Source organism: Sus scrofa, chromosome 18 (genome assembly GCF_000003025.6).
Source record: "Sus scrofa isolate TJ Tabasco breed Duroc chromosome 18, Sscrofa11.1, whole genome shotgun sequence".
Classification (NCBI taxonomy): domain Eukaryota; kingdom Metazoa; phylum Chordata; class Mammalia; order Artiodactyla; family Suidae; genus Sus; species Sus scrofa.
The window spans coordinates 7509755-7533176 of NC_010460.4; the positions used below are offsets into that span (position 1 = coordinate 7509755).

The following is a 23422-nucleotide window of genomic DNA, read 5'->3' on the forward strand; positions in this document are numbered from 1 at the left end:
TTGTTAATTTTAGTTAACTTATGAAATGTTATAAGTAATGCAATGCTTCTCTGGATTCCTTTGCATCTTCTAAATTTGCCATCTGTCTATAATCCCCTTTTCCCCTTCTTATTGCATTCTCACCTATTTTTCTTTTTCTTTTTTTTTTTTTTTTTTTTTTTCTGCTTTTTAGGGCTTCACTTCCACACATGGAAGTTCCCAGGCTAGGGGTCGAACTGGAGTTGTAGCTGCCAGCCCACGCCACAGCCACAACAACTTGAGATATGAGCCACATCTGCCACCTACACCACAGCTCATGGCAACACTGGATCCTTAACCCACTGAGCGAGGCTGGGGATCAAACCTTCGGCCTCATGGATACAAGTCAGATTCATTTCTGCTGTACCACAATGGGAACTCCTCACCTTTTTTTTCTTGTACAGTTGGCTGGAAATTCAGCACAACGTTGACTAGAAATTATGTAGACCAGTATCACTGCAGGTCCTGGTTGTGAGGGACATGCTATGTGGGTTACAAAGTGTAAGATTAGGCCCTGCCATTTCAAGGCAACCCAGGATATCTGCAAATCAGTCTCCCAACTGTTACTGAGCCAGGTTCATGTTGCCCTAAGCACAAGGAGCCAACATGCTGAGACTCCGAGGTCTGCAGCAAAGAAAGGGTTATTTTCAAGGCAGACAAGCTAGAAGTTGGGAGAAGAGATCTCAAACCTCACCCCACCTCCGCCTGCCTCCCAAAGGTGAGGAGCATGGGGTTATTTATGGGGTTATGAATAAAGAAGCAGCCTGGTCTGAGGTGTGAGGTACATGGGGATTATGGGGAAAGGGGATTGGAAAAAAGTGTGCGGACCTTATCCTGCACAGATATAATTCAGCTCTCCAGTTCCATAACAGAAGCAATCAGCAAGATCTGAGGGGAACCTTTGGTCCTCAGAGGTCAAAAGGTCACCAAGCAGGTGCTTCTGCAAGCCTGGGAGGAGGGATGCTGTTCTAACAGTCTTAACCAATTCAGCACAAACTAGACAGGGCTGACTCTCAGCTCAGTGGACTCCTGGAAAATAACTTAGGCAAACATCTTATTGCTCATGTGAGGTGCCATTTGGAGACATGCACATCTTATAACTTGATTGGTGAAGGCAGGTGAACTAGACTTAACTAATCATTACCCAGCGTTCCACAACCAGTACCCAAAGTATCTCACCTGAGTTCCCTGAATTATCTAGCAGCTTCCAAGAGGAAGATCTGTGCTGCCCTTTAAGCACAGCGGATTTTTACAGAAAGACGCACATCGCCCCCTAGTGGTCACATTTATCCCAAACGTTGGGTCGCGCATCTCCTCTCACTGCCTTATTTCCTGTGTGCGGAGTGGGGTGCTGGGAGTTGCCAGTTGCACACTGTGCAGCGGCAGCCAAGCACCCCAAGCGTCATCAGAACTAGGAAACAGGCAGCTATCCGTGTGGTGACCTGCTGGGGTCTTATAGAAATTTTTGCTAGTCATTACTTATGAGATCAGTCATTAATCCAATATCAGTTGGTATTATTGATCAGTATAATTAACTTTCTCAACCCCTTCTAGCCACATACAAGGTGAACAGGCTTCCTAGATCTCTAAGTTCTTTGCTCTTTTCCTTCTGCATTCTATCATCAAGGGATCATCTGCACTTTCGTTCTTCCAATTGTGAATATTGTCCTGAATTTTTACCTTCATCCAAGACCATTTTTAAAGTCCCTGACTTGTACATACAACAGCCTTCTGCATATTTCTGGTCAGTTATCTGTCTCAAAGGCACCCCCTGGTCAAATTAATAGGATCTTCTTGGCCCTCCTAATCCACGGCTGTGGAAGTCTTCTCAACCCTCCCCATCTAGTACCCCTTGTGTCCAATCAGTCATCCAGTCTTTGGATTTTATTTCCAATTATGTTTTAAATCCCCCATTATACTGTATTTCTATCACCACCACCATCAATGTTCTAGCTTCATTACCGCCTGCCTGAGCCACTGCGTTGGATGACTCTAACCTCTGCCTCAGTCCTTTCCACACTGCCTGTTGCTGGAGCCACGATGATTTTTTTTTTTTTTTTTTTTTTTTTTTTTTTTTTTTTTTTTTTTACGGCTGCACCCTGGGCATATGGAAGTTCCCAGGCTAGGGGTTGAATCGGAGATATTAGCCCCAGCCTATAGCTGCCATAGCCACAGCAACACTGCATCTGAGCCGCATCTGTGCCCTACACCAGAGCTCACTGTAACACCAGATCCTTAGCCCACTGAGGGAGACCAGGGATTGAACCTGCATTTTCATAGAACTGCTGGATCATGTTCACCCCTAGCCTGGGAACTTCCACATGCCAAGCTGTGGCCCCCGCAAAAAAAAAAAAAAAAAAAAAAAAAGTATTTCACTGGTGCTGGTATTCTCATTGTGGCAAAGTGAAAATGAATCCTACTAGGAACCATGAGGTTGTGGGTTTGATCCCTGGACTCGCTCAGTGGGTTAAGGATCCAGTCTTGTCATGAGCTGTGGTGTACATTGCAGATGCCACTTGGATCTGGTATTGCTGTGGCTGTGGTGTAGGCCGGCAGGTGCAGCTCCAGTTCAACCCCTAGCCTGGGAACCTCCATATACCGCAGATGCAACCCTAAAAAGCAAAAACAAAAACAAAAGAAGACAAAAGTATTTTACTAGTTCTCTTCTCTGGGCCAGAAATACAGAGTAAAGGGGTGGCTGCTATCCTGGGTCCCTGGTTTCGGTGCCAAGGAACACAGGCTGAGGACAGAGCACTGACCCTGTGTCGGCTATTTAACCACCAGTAACCAAGGGACATTGTCACCATGTAGATAGATAGTGGCAGCATGTCTATTTTGTTGTTGCCCAGTTCCACCTGATCCAGACCAGGGCTCATCTTTGTGTCTTCATTTTCACACTTGGGGTCTAAGTACCACCTCCCTGGGGCTTACTACACAAAGCCTTACAGCCTCCCTTTTCACAGACTCTGGGCCCTTTATTATTTCTTTTGTCTCTCCTTCTTGATCTCCTATGCACAGGATTTGACTAATCTTAATGCTTGGCTCATAACACTAAGACACTGTTTACTGATTTTTTATTTTTTTCTTTTTGGGGCTGCACCTGTGGCATATGGAAGTTCCCAGGCTAGGGGTCCAATCAGAGCTGCAGCTGCCGGCCTACCCCACAGCCACAGCAACTCAGGATCTGAGCCTCATCTTTGACCCATGCTGCGGCTCCAGGCAGTGCCGGATCCGTAACCCACTGCTCAAGGCCAGGGATCGAACCCCCATCCTCATGGATCCTAGTCAGGTTCATGGCCCACTGAGCCCCGATAGGAACGCCCTCATTTTTAAAATGTATTGATATAGAAGGGACCTGTGAAACATCTCCCCCGCTCAGCCAATGACATGCAAGGTAAACCCTGACACTACTTACATGAAAACCATGCGACCCTCCCCACCCCATCTCCTGCCAGTCCCCATCCAGGTCTGTACTAAACTGCATCCTGAACTGGGGGCATCATCCTTCCTTGGCACTGTCTGCTGGAAAATGTTGGACAGTCGCCTCTCCGGAGGAAAAGCAAACAAGCCCTGATTCGTGGCGCCTGCTGATGACTGTGGTGTAAGCATCCCTAGGATGGTTGATTTCAAGCTCTCAACAAGAGGTCGCTGCAACTGAGGTTGGGAAACAGTCGCACAAAGAGCTCTTCTGAGCTGGTAAAAGCAGTCCCTGCAAGAGCTGTTTCTTGCTTCCCTTTTAATACTTTTCTATGATATTTGTGGTCATGGAAAGGATCGTCTTGAGTCGTTTGTAGCTTCAGAAAAGAAGCACATTGTCTTTTTAGAAGAACTTACTTCGGTATCATACCAAACAAAGCGAGTCACAAAGAGAAGGACAAATACCATATGATTTCACCTATATGTTGGAATCAAAAATACGGCACATAAAACCACTACGGAAAATAGTATGGAGGCACCTCAGAAAAGTAAATGTAGAACTATCATATGACCCAGAAATCTCACTGGTGGGCACATATCTGGACAAAGCTTTCCTTGAAAAAGATGCATGCACCCCTGTGTTCATTCCAGCACTCTTCACAATAGCAAAGACATGAAAACAAGCTAAAGGTCCATCCACAGATGACTGGATTAAGAAGACGTGGTATATATACACAGTGGAACATGACTCAGCCATAAAAAAGAACAAAATAATGCCATTTGCAGCAATATGGATGGAATGAGAGACTCTCATCCTGAGTGAAGTAAGTCAGAAAGAGAAAGACACATACCATATGATTTCACTTATATCTGGAATCTAACATATGGCACAAATGAACCCTTCTACAGAAAAGACATGCATGAACTTGGAGAAGAGACTTGTGGTTGCCAAGGGGGAGGGGGAGCGAGTGGAATGGACTGGGAGCTTGTGGTTAAGAGAGGCAAACGACTGCGTTTGGAGGGGATAAGCAATGCGATCCTGCTGTAGAGCACAGGTAACTATATCTAGTCACTTGTGATGGAATATGATGAAGGATAATGGGAGAAAAAGAGGGTGTGTGTGTGTGTGTCTGTGTGTGTGTGTGTGTGTGTGTGTGTGTGTGACTGGGCCACGTTGCTGTACAGTGACAGAACCCTGTAAACCAACTGGAATGGAAAAAATAAAAATCATTTTAAAACAATAAGAGACAATATTAAAAAAATATGGCACAAAAGATCCTTTCTGCAAAGCAGAAACAGATCCCAGACATGGAGAACCGACTGTGGTTGTGGGGGGAAGCAGGGAGGAAGTTGGATGGATGCAGAGTTTGGGATTCGTAGAGACAAAACATTACATTTATGCATTTATTTATTTAGCTTCTTAGCCTGAAGCATACGGCCAGGGGTCGAATCAGAGCTGCAGGTGCCGGCCCAGGCCACGGCCACAGCAACGCAGGATCTGAGCCTCATCTGCAACCTACACCCCAGCTCATGGCAACACTGCATCCTTAACCCACTGAGCAAGACCAGGGATTGAACCCGAGTCCTTATGGATACTAGTTGGGTTTGTTATCACAGCGCCATGATGGGAACGCCAAACTATTACGTATGGAATGGATAAACAATAATGTCCTACTCTGTAGCCCAGGGAGCTACATCCAAAACCTTGGGGTAGAATATGATGGAAGACAGTATGAGAAAAAGAATGGGTCACTGACTCACCATATGACTGGGTCACCATGCTGGACAGCAGACATTGACACGACACCGCAAATCAAATCAAATCAAATTTCAAATACAGAAAAAAGCAAATCTGCTTTTCGATATCTCACCAGAGTTACTTTTGCACTCGATATTAATTTCCTACAGCATTGCTCATCGCTGTATTCGTTTTGATGGACATGATAGTTTTCCATCCCATGAGTATCCCACAGTTTATTCATTCACCCTCCTGTCAATGCACATGTGTCTTGGTTCCACATTTTTCTACTACGAATAGTGCTGCTGAGACTCCTTATCTATGTCATCTGATAAGCAGAAGCAGGAGCTTCCCTGATGCAGTGGATTTGCTGAGTCACGGAACAGAGGAACAATCAACTATTTAAGATAATATCAAAAGGTTTCCAAATGGTTTGCATCATTCAAGCTCCCACAGGTAATACTGTGGATCCAGATATAACTATTTATATCTCTAAGCTTTTTATATTTGGATATAAACACGAAATGGGTTCACCATTGCATCTTGCTTCACATTTTCTTGATAACCCACGCAGTCAGACATCTCGTGTAGTGGTTGATCATAGATGTTTCTGCTATTACATGTATGTTAACATCTTTCACTCATTTTTGGTGGATCCTACAAGAGTTGTGGTCAGTCTATGGTTTTTTTCTCGGAAAGGGCTTTGTGAGGGGTTTACAGGCACTGCTCTTGGGGCTCAGCCCAGAACTTTCTAGCTTGGGGGACAAGCCTTGCTGTCTGAAGTCTTTCTCATTTACTCCCTCTGCCTTCTCTTCCCTCTGACACCTTTGCCGAGACAACAGCACCTTCTCTATGAAGGTTCTCGGCTTGTTCTGTACCTGGGTATAGAGGGTTCACCTTCCAAGCCTTATCCCATTCATTCAACAGTCACAAACTAGGAGCCCCCATCATGACTCAGCAGAAATGAATTGGACTAGTATCCATGAGGATGCAGGTTCAATCCCAGGCCTCGCTCAGGGGGTTAAGGATCTGGCATTGCCATGAGCTTCAACACAGGTCATCACAGACATGGCTCGGTGGCTTCCACCAGTGGCTACAGCTCCAATTCGACCTCTTGCCTGGGAGCCTCCATATGCTGCAGGTGCAGTCCTAAAAGGACAAAAACAACAACAGCAAAACAATCACAAACTATATATAGGCCATCATTGACTTCCTTCGTCTTGGCTGCCTTATAATCCTGCTAATCTTCAGGGCCCAGGATGGTGACAAGAAAGTGTTGAAGTGTCTTGGGGAGACAAATGCCAACGTTGATTACAAAAATACACAGTGTTTTACAGAAGCTTTTTGAGATCTACCTAGAGAATTATGTGTTGATGTATCGAAGAATATATGATTAACCTGCGGCAGAGTCAGAAGGAAAATCCAGGTTTTAGCATTTTCAGCCCAAGGAACTACTCCATATCAGTTGGCCATTTATAGGCCCGGCTCCATTCCCATTGGCTAGTTCTCAAACACCAGACTTTCTCCACACTCCATACTTAGATTTTTTTCCCCATTTTTCTCTCTCCACACACACACACACACACACACCCACCTCACAGTCAGAAAGACTGTGGTTTTTCCTCCCTCCACACCCTCCAGGGGGCTCTCCCCTGGGGTGGGTGGGGTGGGGGAGGGCGGCTGCTGCAAAGGTTCTTGTTTGGGTCTCTGATCTCTGCTCAGCGCTGTGTCACTAGCACCACAAAAGTAGAGGCTGCTGTCGGCAGGATGCACGCTTCTCACCACCAGAGATGAAAACCTTTGGTTTGGGTGGCTGATGAGAAACTTGGCGCTGTTATAACCTTTTTCGTAGGTGGCATTAGAGCCCATGTTAGAAGTTGCTATCAGCAGGGGGCCCTGTTCTGGGAACTGATGATACCAGAACATAGTTGTGGCTTGAAGGTCCACTGTACGGCACTGGATGGTCACAGAGGCACCACTCTTACAGATGGCCCTGCCGGGATGTTGAGAGACGAGGGCGCCAAACCCGTAGCCTGCTGAGACAGAGGTCAAAGAGATGAGCAGCCGGCAGGACCAGGCGGACCTGACCATGGGCAGAAAATCAGCCTGGCTCCCTTCCCTTTCTCACAGCTCCCAGGGAATCCCATTGGCTTTCCGAAGTCTCTCTGTCCTACTTCTTAGGGTCATAACCCTCACTCCCCCACGACAGGTGGCTTCTCGCTTTACCCTTTCCACCTCCAGAAAGCGTGGAGGTCCCCTCTTGTTTTGATCAGACTAAAGAATCCACAATCCCCGGCTCCCACCCGACTCACGCCAACACACACACACACACACACACACACACACACACACACGCATACTCGCCCAAGCTACTCAGGTAATAAGGCTCTTACTGGGTCCCAGAAGCAGCAGAAGCACCAGCATCTTCAGCTGCTGGCCTGGCACCACACCTCTCTGAAGGAAGGTGCGACCTTGCCCCCCAATCTTCTGTTCTCCACCCATAGAAGGCGGGTTGGCTGCCTACTAATCCTGCTCACTACTCCGCCCCCTAGTGGTCGTCGTCTATGATGGCAAATGATGTCCATGACATCTTCCATGATGCCAGAGACCACCTAGTGGTGGTCTTCCTGCCAAAGAACGACACAGACATTGCTGGAAGGGGTCTCGGAGACGGTCGAACTCAACCCCTGACTGCACAGAACATAAGCTGAGAAACGACTTAAGTTTCTCATCCTTATATATGTGTGTAGCAAATGACGTTCTACTTCATTCTTTACTTCTGTAACCTAGTCTCAGTGTAACTAAGACAACTCATGACTGTTAATCACTAGAACTACGACCGAACATAAGAAATCCTAGGCTAGAGGCTCAGTATTTCTTCCCACTGATAAGGGTGCTGTCTCAACTTCTCAATGAAGGACTTGCTTCGTGACTACTTTATGTCAATCCCCCCATATTGATGGACTCCACACTAAACACCTCTATGTTTTATGGTCGATACGTCTGTGTCAATCACTGTGGCGGCTACGAGGATAATTTATAGCTATTTCACCATGATGCAGGGCACAAGATAAGCATGGGCCAAAGGAGGCAGGTCCTAGGAGATTTAGGGAATTATTTCTGCTTTGAACATGCTAGAATATTTGCTCGCCATGGCTCAACCTTGGAAATATTTAGACATTTCAAAGAGACTGATGATTTTTCTCCAAAGCTTTTCGCTTTTATCACCGTGTTCAGGTGTGCTTTCTCTTAATATTTAGTTCTTTTTACCTGGAATAGGTGACTAAGAAAGGTAGAATTAAGGCTTGAGCCATCAAATTATATTTATAATATAGGGTCAGATTTTATCATAGGAAATATAATTATTGACATACTGTTACTATACACACAATACTGACATCTTATTAAAGGGCATCTGACAGCCTCTTGTGGCTATATTTTTTATGATTGAAGTAGACGACGTTAGAATAGGGTCATCTCCCATTATAATGGTCCTTTCTCTGCAAAGGGTAGGTGAAGGTACCTTGTAATGGATTACTTCTGGCACAACATTATGGTATATGGGATGAGGCCAGAAGCTCCCTTATCCAAAGAAAATCTGTGGACTCCTGTTGAGGTATATGCTTGCTGTGTTTTATATTACTGTATATTATATACTGTATATTATATTATATTATTTTACTGTATTGACTTGAACAGGAGGAAATACATTTTCCAGATCTTTCTTCATGGTACACTTCTTATTAGAGTTGACCTCAAGAAAAATATTTGCAAATGAAGCACATGTCATTACGCTCTGAAGTCAGAATTGGTCCAAGACAGTAAGGAACAGGATCAGAAGTTCCAGTTTTTCATGCTATGGTAACTACTCTCCAAAGATGGCACCCAGATGAACCACACCTTCAGCATCCAAATTTCTCTAACTCCCTGCCTCTTGAATCTGGGCTGGCCTGAACGGGATAGAAGTGATGCTATGACTTTCCCACCTGGTCATAAGTAGCCTTGTAGCTCCCACCTGGGTCTGCTGAATGCTTACTCTTGGGGAAGCCAGCCACTGTGTAGTAATTTTAACTACCCGAGGCCACCATGCCATGAAGAAACCCCCCTAATCACACGGAAGGGCTGTGTCTAGAAAGAGAGACATGCTGGCTGGTCCACAGCTATTCCAGGCATCCCAGGTGCAGTATCAGGTGGGTGCCTGAAGAAGCCATCTTGGACGTGCAGGCAACCTGAGCCTTCAGGTATCGCCATCATCAATGACTGATCTGACATGACTCATGAGAGACCCCATGGGAACTGCCCAGCCCAGCCCACTCAGCCCAGAGAACCATGAGAGATAATACGTGTTTAAGTCACTGCATGGAGGTGGTCATTGTCAAGTGCTGTTTTTCTAAGCTAAGTGAGATCTAAAATGCTCAAACCTTGTGTGTACAACTTAGAGATTTTTCACAAATGACTGCCACCGAGATCAAAATATAGGCCATTTTCAGAACCCCCCTTGTGCTTCTCTCCAAGTAAATTAAAAATGCCCTCAAATGTAGACTCTATTTTAACTTCATAAAGTGTGTACCCTGTCTTCTTTTCTGTTTTAACATTCTGCTTATAAGACTCATCTGTGATTTTACAAATAATACTTGCTTTTTTCTATATTTTACTCTATTATTTCATGTAGCTCAATGCATTTATCCATCCCACTGTTAATGGACATTTGAGTGTTTTCCACTTTGAAGTCATTATGAATAAAGCTGCTGTGATAGGAAGGGATATGTGAGAAAAACATAATATTTCCTCCCAATTCTGGGATATTTAGGTCTGTACACAGTTAGCAGATTGGCTTTCTGACTTGTCTAACTTACTGATCGCTTTCAGTATATTTAAATCAGAAAACTACATCTACGGTGCCCAAGAAATATTAGTTACTCGATTATATTGTTCTCTACATTGTTCTCCCTGGGTAACAGGTAAAATGGCTTCTTAAAACTAGAAAAGAAAATATTTAATGATACTTTAACTTTTTTTCTTCTTTTTGGGGCCACACTTGCAGGATAAGGAGATTGCTAGGCTAGCAGTCAAACTGGAACTGCAGCTGCCACCCACAGCCACAGCAACATGGGATCCCAGCTGTGTCTGCCACTTACACCACAGCTCATGGCAATGCCAGATCCTTAACCCACTGAGTTAGGACTGGGATTCAACTTGCATCCTCATGGACACTAATTGGCTTGGTTACCACTGAGCCACCACAGGAACTCCTTTTTTTTTTTTTTTTTTTTTTTTTTGGGCCGCACCCTGGGCATATGGAAGTTCCCAGGCTAGGGGTTGAAACGGAGATATTAGCCCCCAGCCTATAGCTGCCATAGCCACAGCAACACTGCATCTGAGCCGAATCTGTGCCCTACACCAGAGCTCACTGTAACACCAGACCTTAGCCCACTGACGGAGACCAGGGATTGAACCTGCATTTTCATGGAACTGCTGGATCATGTTCACCCCTAGCCTGGGAACTTCCATATGCCATGCATTCGGCCCCCACAAAAAAAAAAAAAAAAAAAAAAAAAAAAAAGGTATTTCACTGGTTCCGGTATTCTCATTGTGGCAAAGTGAAAATGAATCCTACTAGGAACCATGAGGTTGTGGGTTTGATCCCTGGACTCGCTCAGTGGGTTAAGGATCCGGTGTTGCCATGAGCTGTGGTGTACATTGCAGATGACACTTGGATCTGGTGTTGCTGTGGCTGTGGTGTAGGCCGGCAGGTGCAGCTCCAGTTCAACCCCTAGCCTGGGAACCTCCATATACCGCAGATGCAACCCTAAAAAGCAAAAACAAAAACAAAAGAAGACAAAAGTATTTTACTAGTTCTCTTCTCTGGGCCAGAAATACAGAGTAAAGGGGTGGCTGCTATCCTGGGTCCCTGGTTTCGGTGCCAAGGAACACAGGCTGAGGACAGAGCACTGACCCTGTGTCGGCTATTTAACCACCAGTAACCAAGGGACATTGTCACCATGTAGATAGATAGTGGCAGCATGTCTATTTTGTTGTTGCCCAGTTCCACCTGATCCAGACCAGGGCTCATCTTTGTGTCTTCATTTTCACACTTGGGGTCTAAGTACCACCTCCCTGGGGCTTACTACACAAAGCCTTACAGCCTCCCTTTTCACAGACTCTGGGCCCTTTATTATTTCTTTTGTCTCTCCTTCTTGATCTCCTATGCACAGGATTTGACTAATCTTAATGCTTGGCTCATAACACTAAGACACTGTTTACTGATTTTTTTTTTTTTTCTTTTTGGGGCTGCACCTGTGGCATATGGAAGTTCCCAGGCTAGGGGTCCAATCAGAGCTGCAGCTGCCGGCCTACCCCACAGCCACAGCAACTCAGGATCTGAGCCTCATCTTTGACCCATGCTGCGGCTCCAGGCAGTGCCGGATCCGTAACCCACTGCTCAAGGCCAGGGATCGAACCCCCATCCTCATGGATCCTAGTCAGGTTCATGGCCCACTGAGCCCCGATAGGAACGCCCTCATTTTTAAAATGTATTGATATAGAAGGGACCTGTGAAACATCTCCCCCGCTCAGCCAATGACATGCAAGGTAAACCCTGACACTACTTACATGAAAACCATGCGACCCTCCCCACCCCATCTCCTGCCAGTCCCCATCCAGGTCTGTACTAAACTGCATCCTGAACTGGGGGCATCATCCTTCCTTGGCACTGTCTGCTGGAAAATGTTGGACAGTCGCCTCTCCGGAGGAAAAGCAAACAAGCCCTGATTCGTGGCGCCTGCTGATGACTGTGGTGTAAGCATCCCTAGGATGGTTGATTTCAAGCTCTCAGCAAGAGGTCGCTGCAACTGAGGTTGGGAAACAGTTGCACAAAGAGCTCTTCTGAGCTGGTAAAAGCCAGTCCCTGCAAGAGCTGTTTCTTGCTTCCCTTTTAATATTTTTCTATTATATTTGTGGTCATGGAAAGGATTTTCTTGAGTCGTGTGTAGCTTCAGAAAAGAAGCACATTGTCTTTTTAGAAGAACTTACTTCGGTATCATACCAAACAAAGCGAGTCACAAAGAGAAGGACAAATACCATATGATTTCACCTATATGTTGGAATCAAAAATACGGCACATAAAACCACTACGGAAAATAGTATGGAGGCACCTCAGAAAAGTAAATGTAGAACTATCACATGACCCAGAAATCCCACTGGTGGGCACATATCTGGACAAAGCTTTCCTTGAAAAAGATGCATGCACCCCTGTGTTCATTCCAGCACTCTTCACAATAGCAAAGACATGAAAACAAGCTAAAGGTCCAACCACAGATGACTGGATTAAGAAGACGTGGTATATATACGCAGTGGAATATGACTCAGCCATAAAAAAGAACAAAGTAATGCCATTTGCAGCAATATGGATGGAATGAGAGACTCTCATCCTGAGTGAAGTAAGTCAGAAAGAGAAAGACATATACCATATGATTTCACTTATATCTGGAATCTAACATATGGCACAAATGAACCCTTCTACAGAAAAGACATGCATGAACTTGGAGAAGAGACTTGTGGTTGCCAAGGGGGAGGGGGAGCGAGTGGAATGGACTGGGAGCTTGTGGTTAAGAGAGGCAAACGACTGCATTTGGAGGGGATAAGCAATGCGATCCTGCTGTAGAGCACAGGTAACTATATCTAGTCACTTGTGATGGAATATGATGGAGGATAATGGGAGAAAAAGAGGGTGTGTGTGTGTGTGTGTTGTGTGTGTGTGACTGGGCCACGTTGCTGTAGAGTGACAGAACCCTGAAAACCAACTAGAATGGAAAAAATAAAAATCATTTTAAAACAATAAGAGACAATATAAAAAATATATGGCACAAAAGATCCTTTCTGCAAAGCAGAAACAGATCCCAGACATGGAGAACCGACTGTGGTTGTGGGGGGAAGCAGGGAGGAAGTTGGATGGATGCAGAGTTTGGGATTCGTAGAGACAAAACATTACATTTATGCATTTATTTATTTAGCTTCTTAGCCTGAAGCATACGGCCAGGGGTCGAATCAGAGCTGCAGGTGCCGGCCCAGGCCACGGCCACAGCAACGCAGGATCTGAGCCTCATCTGCAACCTACACCCCAGCTCATGGCAACACTGCATCCTTAACCCACTGAGCAAGACCAGGGATTGAACCCGAGTCCTTATGGATACTAGTTGGGTTTGTTATCACAGCGCCATGATGGGAACTCCAAACTATTACGTATGGAATGGATAAACAATAATGTCCTACTCTGTAGCCCAGGGAGCAACATCCAAAACCTTGGGGTAGAATATGATGGAAGACAGTATGAGAAAAAGAATGGGTCACTGACTCACCATATGACTGGGTCACCATGCTGGACAGCAGACATTGGCACGACACCGCAAATCAAATCAAATCAAATTTCAAATACAGAAAAAAGCAAATCTGCTTTTCGATATCTCACCAGAGTTACTTTTGCACTCGATATTAATTTCCTACAGCATTGCTCATCGCTGTATTCGTTTTGACGGACACTATAGTTTTCCATCCCATGAGTGTCCCACAGTTTATTCATTCACCCTCCTGTCAATGCACGTGTGTCTTGGTTCCACATTTCTCTACTACGAAGAGTGCTGCTGAGACGCCTTATCTATGTCATCTGATAAGCAGAAGCAGGAGCTTCCCTGATGCAGTGGATTTGCTGAGTCATGGAACAGAGGAACAATCAACCATTTAAGATAATATCAAAAGGTTTCCAAATGGTTTGCATCATTTAAGCTCCCACAGGTAATATTGTGGATCCAGATATAACTATTTATATCTCTAAGCTTTTTATATTTGGATATAAACACGAAATGGGTTCACCATTGCATCTTGCTTCACATTTTCTTGATAACCCACGCAGTCAGACATCTCGTATAGTGGTTGATCATAGATGTTTCTGCTATTACATGTATGTTAACATCTTTCACTCATTTTTGGTGGATCCTACAAGAGTTGTGGTCAGTCTGTGGCTTTTTTCTCGGAAAGGGCTTTTTGAGGGGTTTACAGGCACTGCTCTTGTGGCTCAGCCCAGAACTTTCTAGCTTGGGGGACAAGCCTTGCTGTCTGAAGTCTTTCTCATTTACTCCCTCTGCCTTCTCTTCCCTCTGACACCTTTGCTGAGACAACAGCACCTTCTCTATGAAGGTTCTCGGCTTGTTCTGTACCTGGGTATAGAGGGTTCACCTTCCAAGCCTTATCCTGTTCATTCAACAGTCACAAACTAGGAGCCCCCATCATGACTCAGCAGAAATGAATTGGACTAGTATCCATGAGGATGCAGGTTCAATCCCAGGCCTCGCTCAGGGGTTAAGGATCTGGCATTGCCATGAGCTTCAACACAGGTCATCACAGACATGGCTCGGTGGCTTCCACCAGTGGCTACAGCTCCAATTCGACCTCTTGCCTGGGAGCCTCCATATGCTGCAGGTGCAGTCCTAAAAGGACAAAAACAACAACAGCAAAACAATCACAAACGATATATAGGCCATCACTGGCTTCCTTCTTCTTGGCTGCCTTATGATCCTGTTTATCTTGGGGGCCCAGGATGGTGACAAGAAAGTGATGAAGTGTCTTGGGGAGACAAATGCCAACGTTGATTACAAAAATACACTGTTTTACAGAAGCTTATTGAGACCTACCTAGAGAATTATGTGTTGATGTATCGAAGAATATATGATTAACCTGCGGCAGAGTCAGAAGGAAAATCCAGGTTTTAGCATTTTCAGCCCAAGGAACTACTCCATATCAGTTGGCCATTTATAGGCCCGGCTCCATTCCCATTGGCTAGTTCTCAAACAACCAGACTTTCTCCACACTCCATACTTAGATTTTTTTCCCCCTCATTCTCTCTCCACACAGACACACAGACACACACACACACACACACGTACCCGCACACGCACAGGCACACACACACCTCACAGTCAGAAAGGCTGTGGTTTTTCCTCCCTCCACACCCTCCAGGGGGCTCTTCCCTGCGGTGGGTGGGGTGGGGGAGAGGGGCTGCTGCAAAGGTTCTTGTTTGGGTCTCTGATCTCTGCTCAGCGCTGTGTCACTAGCAGCACAAAGGTAGAGGCTGCTGTCGGCAGGATGCACGCTTCTCACCACCAGAGATGAAAACGTTTGGTCTGGGTGGCTGATGAGAAACTTGGCGCTGTTATAACCTTTTTCGTAGGTGGCATTAGAGCCCATGTTAGAAGTTGCTATCAGCAGGGGGCCCTGTTCTGGGAACTGATGATACCAGAACATAGTTATGGCTTGAAGGTCCACTGTACGGCACTGGATGGTCACAGAGGCACCGCTCTTACAGATGGCCCTGCTGGGATGTTGAGAGACGAGGGCGCCAAACCCGTAGCCTGCTGAGACAGAGGTCAAAGAGATGAGCAGCCGGCAGGACCAGGCGGACCCGACCATGGGCAGAAAATCAGCCTGGCTCCCTTCCCTTTCTCACAGCTCCCAGGGAATCCCATTGGCTTTCTGAAGTCTCACTGTCCTACTTCTTAGGGTCCATAACCCTCACTCCCCCACGACAGGTGGCTTCTCGCTTTACCCTTTCCACCTCCAGAGAGCGAGGAGGTCCCCTCTTGTTTTGATCAGCCTAAAGAATCCACAATCCCCGGCTCCCACCCAACTCACGCCAACACACACACACACACAACACACACACACGCATACTCGCCCAAGCTACTCAGGTAATAAGGCTCTTACTGGGTCCCAGAAGCAGCAGAAGCACCAGCATCTTCAGCTGCTGGCCTGGCACCACACCTCTCTGAAGGAAGGTGCGACCTTGCCCCCCAATCTTCTGTTCTCCACCCATGGAAGGCGGGTTGGCTGCCTACTAATCCTGCTCACTACTCCGCCCCCTAGTGGTCGTCGTCTATGATGGCAAATGATGTCCATGACATCTTCCATGATGCCAGAGACCACCTAGTGGTGGTCTTCCTGCCAAAGAACGACACAGACATTGCTGGAAGGGGTCTCGGAGACGGTCGAACGCAACCCCTGACTGCACAGAACATAAGCTGAGAAACGACTTAAGTTTCTTATCCTTATATATGTGTGTAGCAAATGACGTTCTACTTCATTCTTTACTTCTGTAACCTAGTCTCGGTGTAACGAAGACAACTCATGACTGTTAATCACTAGAACTATGACCGAACATAAGAAATCCTAGGCTAGAGGCTCAGTATTTCTTCCCACTGATAAGGGTGCTGTCTCAACTTCTCAATGAAGGACTTGCTTCGTGACTACTTTATGTCAATCCCCCCATATTGATGGACTCCACACTAAACACCTCTATGTTTTATGGTCGATACGTCTGTGTCAATCACTGTGGCGGCTACGAGGATAATTTATAGCTATTTCACCATGATGCAGGGCACAAGATAAGCATGGGCCAAAGGAGGCAGGTCCTAGGAGATTTAGGGAATTATTTCTGCTTTGAACATGCTAGAATATTTGCTCGCCATGGCTCAACCTTGGAAATATTTAGACATTTCAAAGAGACTGATGATTTTTCTCCAAAGCTTTTCGCTTTCATCACCGTGTTCAGGTGTGCTTTCACTTAATATTTAGTTCTTTTTACCTGGAATAGGTGACTAAGAAAGGTAGAATTAAGGCTTGAGCCATCAAATTATATTTATAATATAGGGTCAGATTTTATCATAGGAAATATAATTATTGACATACTGTTACGATACACATAATACTGACATCTTATTAAAGGGCATCTGACATGCTCTCATGGCTATATTTTTATGATTGAAGTAGACGACGTTAGAATAGGGTCATCTCCCATTCTAACGGTCCTTTTTCTGCAAAGGGTAGGTGAAGGTACCTTGTAATGGATTACTTCTGGCACAACATTATGGTATATGGGATGAGGCCAAAAGCTCCCTTATCCGAAGAAAATCTGTGGACTCCTGTTGAGGTATATGCTTGCTGTGTTTTATATTACTGTATATTATATACTGTATATTATATCATATTATTTTACTGTATTGACTTGAACAGGAGGAAATACATTTTCCAGAACTTTCTTCATGGTACACTTATTAGAGTTGACCTCAAGAAAAATATTTGCAAATGAAGCACATGTCATTATGCTCTGAAGTCAGAATTGGTCCAAGACAGTAAGGAACAGGATCAGAAATTCCAGTTTTTCATGCTATGGTAACTACTCTCCAAAGATGGCACCCAGATGAACCACACCTTCAGCATCCAAATTTCTCTAACTCCCTGCCTCTTGAATCTGGGCTGGCCTGAACAGGGTAGAAGTGGTACTATGACTTTCCCACCTGGTCATAAGTAGCCTTGTAGCTCCCACCTGGGTCTGCTGAATGCTTACTCTTGGGGAAGCCAGCCACTATGTAGTAATTTTAACTACCCGAGGCCACCATGCCATGAAGAAACCCCCCTAATCACACGGAAGGGCTGTGTGTAGAAAGAGAGACATGCTGGCTGGTCCACAGCTATTCCAGGCATCCCAGGTGCAGTACCAGGTGGGTGCCTGAAGAAGCCATCTTGGACGTGCAGGCAACCTGAGCCTTCAGGTATCGCCATCATCAATGACTGATCTGACATGACTCATGAGAGACCCCATGGGAACTGCCCAGCCCAGCCCACTCAGCCCAGAGAACCATGAGAGATAATACGTGTTTAAGTCACTGCATGGAGGTGGTCATTGTCAAGTGTTGTTTTTCTAAGCTAAGTGAGATCTTGTGTGTACAGCTTAGAGATTTTTCACAAATGAGTGCCACCGAGATCAAAATATAGGCCATTTTCAGAATCCCACTTGTGCTTCTCTCCAAGTAAATTAAAAATGCCCTCAAGTGTAGACTCTATTTTAACTTCATAAAGTATGTACCCTGTCTTTTTCTGTTTTAACATTCTGCTTATGAGACTCATCCATGATTGTAGAAATAATACTTGCTTTTTTTCTATATTTTACTCTATTATTTCATGTAGCTCAATGCATTTATCCATCCCACTGTTAATGGACTTTTGAGTGTTTTCCACTTTGAAGTCATTATGAATAAAGCTGCTGTGATAGGAAGGGATATGTGAGAAAAACATAATATTTCCTCCCAATTCTGGGATATTTAAGTCTGTACACAGTTAGCAGATTGGCTTTCTGACTTGTCTAACTTACTGATCGCTTTCAGTATATTTAAATCAGAAAACTATGTCTACGATGCCCAAGAAATATTAGTTACTCGATTATATAGTTCTCTACATTGTTCTCCCTGGGTAATAGGTAAAATGGCTTCTTAAAACTTGCCAAGAAAATATTTAATGATACTTTAACTTTTTTTTTTGCTTTTTGGGGCCACACTTGCAGCATATGGAGATTGCTAGGCTAGCAGTCAAACTGGAACTGCAGCTGCCACCCACAGCCACAGCAACATGGGATCCCAGCTGTGTCTGCCACCTACACCACAGCTCACGGCAATGCCAGATCCTTAACCCAATGAGTGAGGCCTGGGATTGAGCTTGCATCCTCATGGACACTAATTGGGTTGGATACCACTGAGCCACCACAGGAACTCCTTTTTTTTTTTTTTTTTTTTTTTTTTTGGGCCGCACCCTGGGCATATGGAAGTTCCCAGGCTAGGGGTTGAATCGGAGATATTAGCCCCCAGCCTATAGCTGCCATAGCCACAGCAACACTGGATCTTAGCCGAATGTGCGGCCTACACAAGAGCTCACTGTAACACCTGATCCTTAGCCCACTGAGGGAGATCAGGGATTGAACCTGCATTTTCATGGAACTGCTGGATCATGTTCACCCCTAGCCTGGGAACTTCCACATGCCATGCATGTGCCCCTCCCCCCCACAAAAAAAAAGGTATTTCACTGGTTCCGGTATTCTCATTGTGGCAAAGTGAAAATGAATCCTACTAGGAACCATGAGGTTGTGGGTTTGATCCCTGGACTCGCTCAGTGGGTTAAGGATCCGGTGTTGCCATGAGCTGTGGTGTACATTGCAGATGACACTTGGATCTGGTGTTGCTGTGGCTGTGGTGTAGGCCGGCAGGTGCAGCTCCAGTTCAACCCCTAGCCTGGGAACCTCCATATACCACAGATGCAACCCTAAAAAGCAAAAACAAAAACAAAAGAAGACAAAAGTATTTTACTAGTTCTCTTCTCTGGGCCAGAAATACAGAGTAAAGGGGTGGCTGCTATCCTGGGTCCCTGGTTTCGGTGCCAAGGAACACAGGCTGAGGACAGAGCACTGACCCTGTGTCGGCTATTTAACCACCAGTAACCAAGGGACATTGTCACCATGTAGATAGATAGTGGCAGCATGTCTATTTTGTTGTTGCCCAGTTCCACCTGATCCAGACCAGGGCTCATCTTTGTGTCTTCATTTTCACACTTGGGGTCTAAGTACCACCTCCCTGGGGCTTACTACACAAAGCCTTACAGCCTCCCTTTTCACAGACTCTGGGCCCTTTATTATTTCTTTTGTCTCTCCTTCTTGATCTCCTATGCACAGGATTTGACTAATCTTAATGCTTGGCTCATAACACTAAGACACTGTTTACTGATTTTTTTTTTTTTCTTTTTGGGGCTGCACCTGTGGCATATGGAAGTTCCCAGGCTAGGGGTCCAATCAGAGCTGCAGCTGCCGGCCTACCCCACAGCCACAGCAACTCAGGATCTGAGCCTCATCTTTGACCCATGCTGCGGCTCCAGGCAGTGCCGGATCCGTAACCCACTGCTCAAGGCCAGGGATCGAACCCCCATCCTCATGGATCCTAGTCAGGTTCATGGCCCACTGAGCCCCGATAGGAACGCCCTCATTTTTAAAATGTATTGATATAGAAGGGACCTGTGAAACATCTCCCCCGCTCAGCCAATGACATGCAAGGTAAACCCTGACACTACTTACATGAAAACCATGCGACCCTCCCCACCCCATCTCCTGCCAGTCCCCATCCAGGTCTGTACTAAACTGCATCCTGAACTGGGGGCATCATCCTTCCTTGGCACTGTCTGCTGGAAAATGTTGGACAGTCGCCTCTCCGGAGGAAAAGCAAACAAGCCCTGATTCGTGGCGCCTGCTGATGAGTGTGGTGTAAGCATCCCTAGGATGGTTGATTTCAAGCTCTCAGCAAGAGGTCGCTGCAACTGAGGTTGGGAAACAGTTGCACAAAGAGCTCTTCTGAGCTGGTAAAAGCCAGTCCCTGCAAGAGCTGTTTCTTGCTTCCCTTTTAATATTTTTCTATTATATTTGTGGTCATGGAAAGGATTTTCTTGAGTCGTGTGTAGCTTCAGAAAAGAAGCACATTGTCTTTTTAGAAGAACTTACTTCGGTATCATACCAAACAAAGCGAGTCACAAAGAGAAGGACAAATACCATATGATTTCACCTATATGTTGGAATCAAAAATACGGCACATAAAACCACTACGGAAAATAGTATGGAGGCACCTCAGAAAAGTAAATGTAGAACTATCACATGACCCAGAAATCCCACTGGTGGGCACATATCTGGACAAAGCTTTCCTTGAAAAAGATGCATGTACCCCTGTGTTCATTCCAGCACTCTTCACAATAGCAAAGACATGAAAACAAGCTAAATGTCCATCCACAGATGGCTGGATTAAGAAGACGTGGTATATATACACAGGGGAATATGACTCAGCCATAAAAAAGAACAAAATAATGCCATTTGCAGCAATATGGATGGAACGAGAGACTCTCATCCTGAGTGAAGTAAGTCAGAAAGAGAAAGACATACACCATATGATTTCACTTATACCTGGAATCCAGCATATGGCACAAATGAACCCTTCTACAGAAAAGACATGCATGAACTTGGAGAAGAGACTTGTGGTTGCCAAGGGGGAGGGGGAGCGAGTGGAATGGACTGGGAGCTTGTGGTTAAGAGAGGCAAATGACTGCATTTGGAGGGGATAAGCAATGCGATCCTGCTGTAGAGCACAGGTAACTATATCTAGTCACTTGTGATGGAATATGATGGAGGATAATGGGAGAAAAAGAGGGTGTGTGTGTGTGTGTGTTGTGTGTGTGTGACTGGGCCACGTTGCTGTAGAGTGACAGAACCCTGAAAACCAACTAGAATGGAAAAAATAAAAATCATTTTAAAACAATAAGAGACAATATAAAAAATATATGGCACAAAAGATCCTTTCTGCAAAGCAGAAACAGATCCCAGACATGGAGAACCGACTGTGGTTGTGGGGGGAAGCAGGGAGGAAGTTGGATGGATGCAGAGTTTGGGATTCGTAGAGACAAAACATTACATTTATGCATTTATTTATTTAGCTTTTTAGCCTGAAGCATACGGCCAGGGGTCGAATCAGAGCTGCAGGTGCCGGCCCAGGCCACGGCCACAGCAACGCAGGATCTGAGCCTCATCTGCAACCTACACCCCAGCTCATGGCAACACTGCATCCTTAACCCACTGAGCAAGACCAGGGATTGAACCCGAGTCCTTATGGATACTAGTTTGGTTTGTTATCACAGCGCCATGATGGGAACTCCAAACTATTATGTATGGAATGGATAAACAATAATGTCCTAGCCTGTAGCCCAGGGAGCTACATCCAAAACCTTGGGGTAGAATATGATGGAAGACTGTATGAGAAAAAGAATGGGTCACTGACTCACCATATGACTGGGTCACCATGCTGGACAGCAGACATTGACATGACATCGCAAATCAAATCAAATCAAATTTCAAATACAAAAAAAGCAAATCTGCTTTACGATATCTTACCAGAGTTACTTTTGCACTCGATATTAATTTCCTACAGCATTGCTCATCGCTGTATTCGTTTTGACGGACACTATAGTTTTCCATCCCATGAGTGTCCCACAGTTTATTCATTCACCCTCCTGTCAATGCACGTGTGTCTTGGTTCCACATTTCTCTACTACGAAGAGTGCTGCTGAGACTCCTTATCTATGTCATCTGATAAGCAGAAGCAGGAGCTTCCCTGATGCAGTGGATTTGCTGAGTCACGGAACAGAGGAACAATCAACCATTTAAGATAATATCAAAAGGTTTCCAAATGGTTTGCATCATTCAAGCTCCCACAGGTAATATTGTGGATCCAGATATAACTATTTATATCTCTAAGCTTTTTATATTTGGATATAAACACGAAATGGGTTCACCATTGCATCTTGCTTCACATTTTCTTGATAACCCACGCAGTCAGACATCTCGTATAGTGGTTGATCTTAGATGTTTCTGCTATCACATGTATGTTAACATGTTTCACTCATTTTTGGTGGATCCTACAAGAGTTGTGGTCAGTCTGTGGTTTTTTTCTCGGAAAGGGCTTTGTGAGGGGTTTACAGGCACTGCTCTTGTGGCTCAGCCCAGAACTTTCTAGTTTGGGGGACAAGCCTTGCTGTCTGAAGTCTTTCTCATTTACTCCCTCTGCCTTCTCTTCCCTCTGACACCTTTGCCGAGACAACAGCACCTTCTCTATGAAGGTTCTCGGCTTGTTCTGTACCTGGGTATAGAGGGTTCACCTTCCAAGCCTTATCCCGTTCATTCAACAGTCACGAACTAGGAGCCCCCATCAAGACTCAGCAGAAATGAATTGGACTAGCATCCATGAGGATGCAGGTTCAATCCCGGGCCTCGCTCAGTGGGTTAAGGATCTGGCATTGCCATGAGCTTCAACACAGGTCATCACAGACGTGGCTCAGTGGCTACAGCTCCAATTCGACCTCTTACCTGGGAGCCTCCATATGCTGCAGGTGCAGTCCTCAAAGGACAAAAACAACAACAGCAAAACAATCACAAACTATATATAGGCCATCACTGGCTTCCTTCTTCTTGGCTGCCTTATAATCCTGCTTATCTTCAGGGCCCAGGATGGTGACAAGAAAGTGTTGAAGTGTCTTGGGGAGATAAATGCCAACGTTGATTACAAAAATACACTGTTTTACAGAAGCTTATTGAGACCTATCTAGAGAATTATGTGTTGATGTATCGAAGAATATATGATTAACCTGCGGCAGAGTCAGAAGGAAAATCCAGGTTTTAGCATTTTCAGCCCAAGGAACTACTCCATATCAGTTGGCCATTTATAGGCCCGGCTCCATTCCCATTGGCTAGTTCTCAAACAACCAGACTTTCTCCACACTCCATACTTAGATTTTTTCCCCCATCTTTCTCTCTCCAGACACACACACACACACACACACACCTCACAG

General features: G+C 45.3%; 2 protein-coding genes across 4 annotated transcripts; both read right to left on the bottom strand.

Moving 5' to 3' along the window:
• Nucleotides 6443-8369, bottom strand: LOC110257558. Of its 2 annotated transcripts, none has more exons than XM_021078905.1 (2): nucleotides 7567-8369; nucleotides 6443-7206 (listed from the first exon to the last, which is right to left on the bottom strand). In XM_021078905.1, exons 1-2 carry the CDS (start codon nucleotides 7673-7675, stop codon nucleotides 6674-6676), a joined length of 642 nt encoding a protein of 213 aa, XP_020934564.1. In that variant the 5' UTR covers nucleotides 7676-8369; the 3' UTR covers nucleotides 6443-6673. The 2 variants fall into 2 exon arrangements, with proteins under 2 accessions (XP_020934564.1, XP_020934563.1); XM_021078904.1 differs by having other exon boundaries at nucleotides 6467-7209; nucleotides 7567-8359.
• LOC100622670 lies at nucleotides 14649-16210 on the bottom strand. Of its 2 annotated transcripts, none has more exons than XM_021078903.1 (2): nucleotides 15929-16210; nucleotides 14649-15576 (listed from the first exon to the last, which is right to left on the bottom strand). In XM_021078903.1, exons 1-2 carry the CDS (start codon nucleotides 16035-16037, stop codon nucleotides 15044-15046), a joined length of 642 nt encoding a protein of 213 aa, XP_020934562.1. In that variant the 5' UTR covers nucleotides 16038-16210; the 3' UTR covers nucleotides 14649-15043. The 2 variants fall into 2 exon arrangements, with proteins under 2 accessions (XP_020934562.1, XP_020934561.1); XM_021078902.1 differs by having other exon boundaries at nucleotides 14662-15579; nucleotides 15929-16203.

Coding starts and splice junctions, on each gene's coding strand:
- LOC110257558 (XM_021078904.1), bottom strand. CDS start 7,675: ATGGGTGGAGAACAGAAGATTGGGGGGCAAGGTCGCACCTTCCTTCAG. Junction 7,210..7,566: donor TCTGCTGCTTCTGGGACCCA/GTAAGAGCCTTA, acceptor CCTCTGTCTCAG/CAGGCTACGGGTTTGGCGCC.
- LOC100622670 (XM_021078902.1), bottom strand. CDS start 16,037: ATGGGTGGAGAACAGAAGATTGGGGGGCAAGGTCGCACCTTCCTTCAG. Junction 15,580..15,928: donor TCTGCTGCTTCTGGGACCCA/GTAAGAGCCTTA, acceptor CCTCTGTCTCAG/CAGGCTACGGGTTTGGCGCC.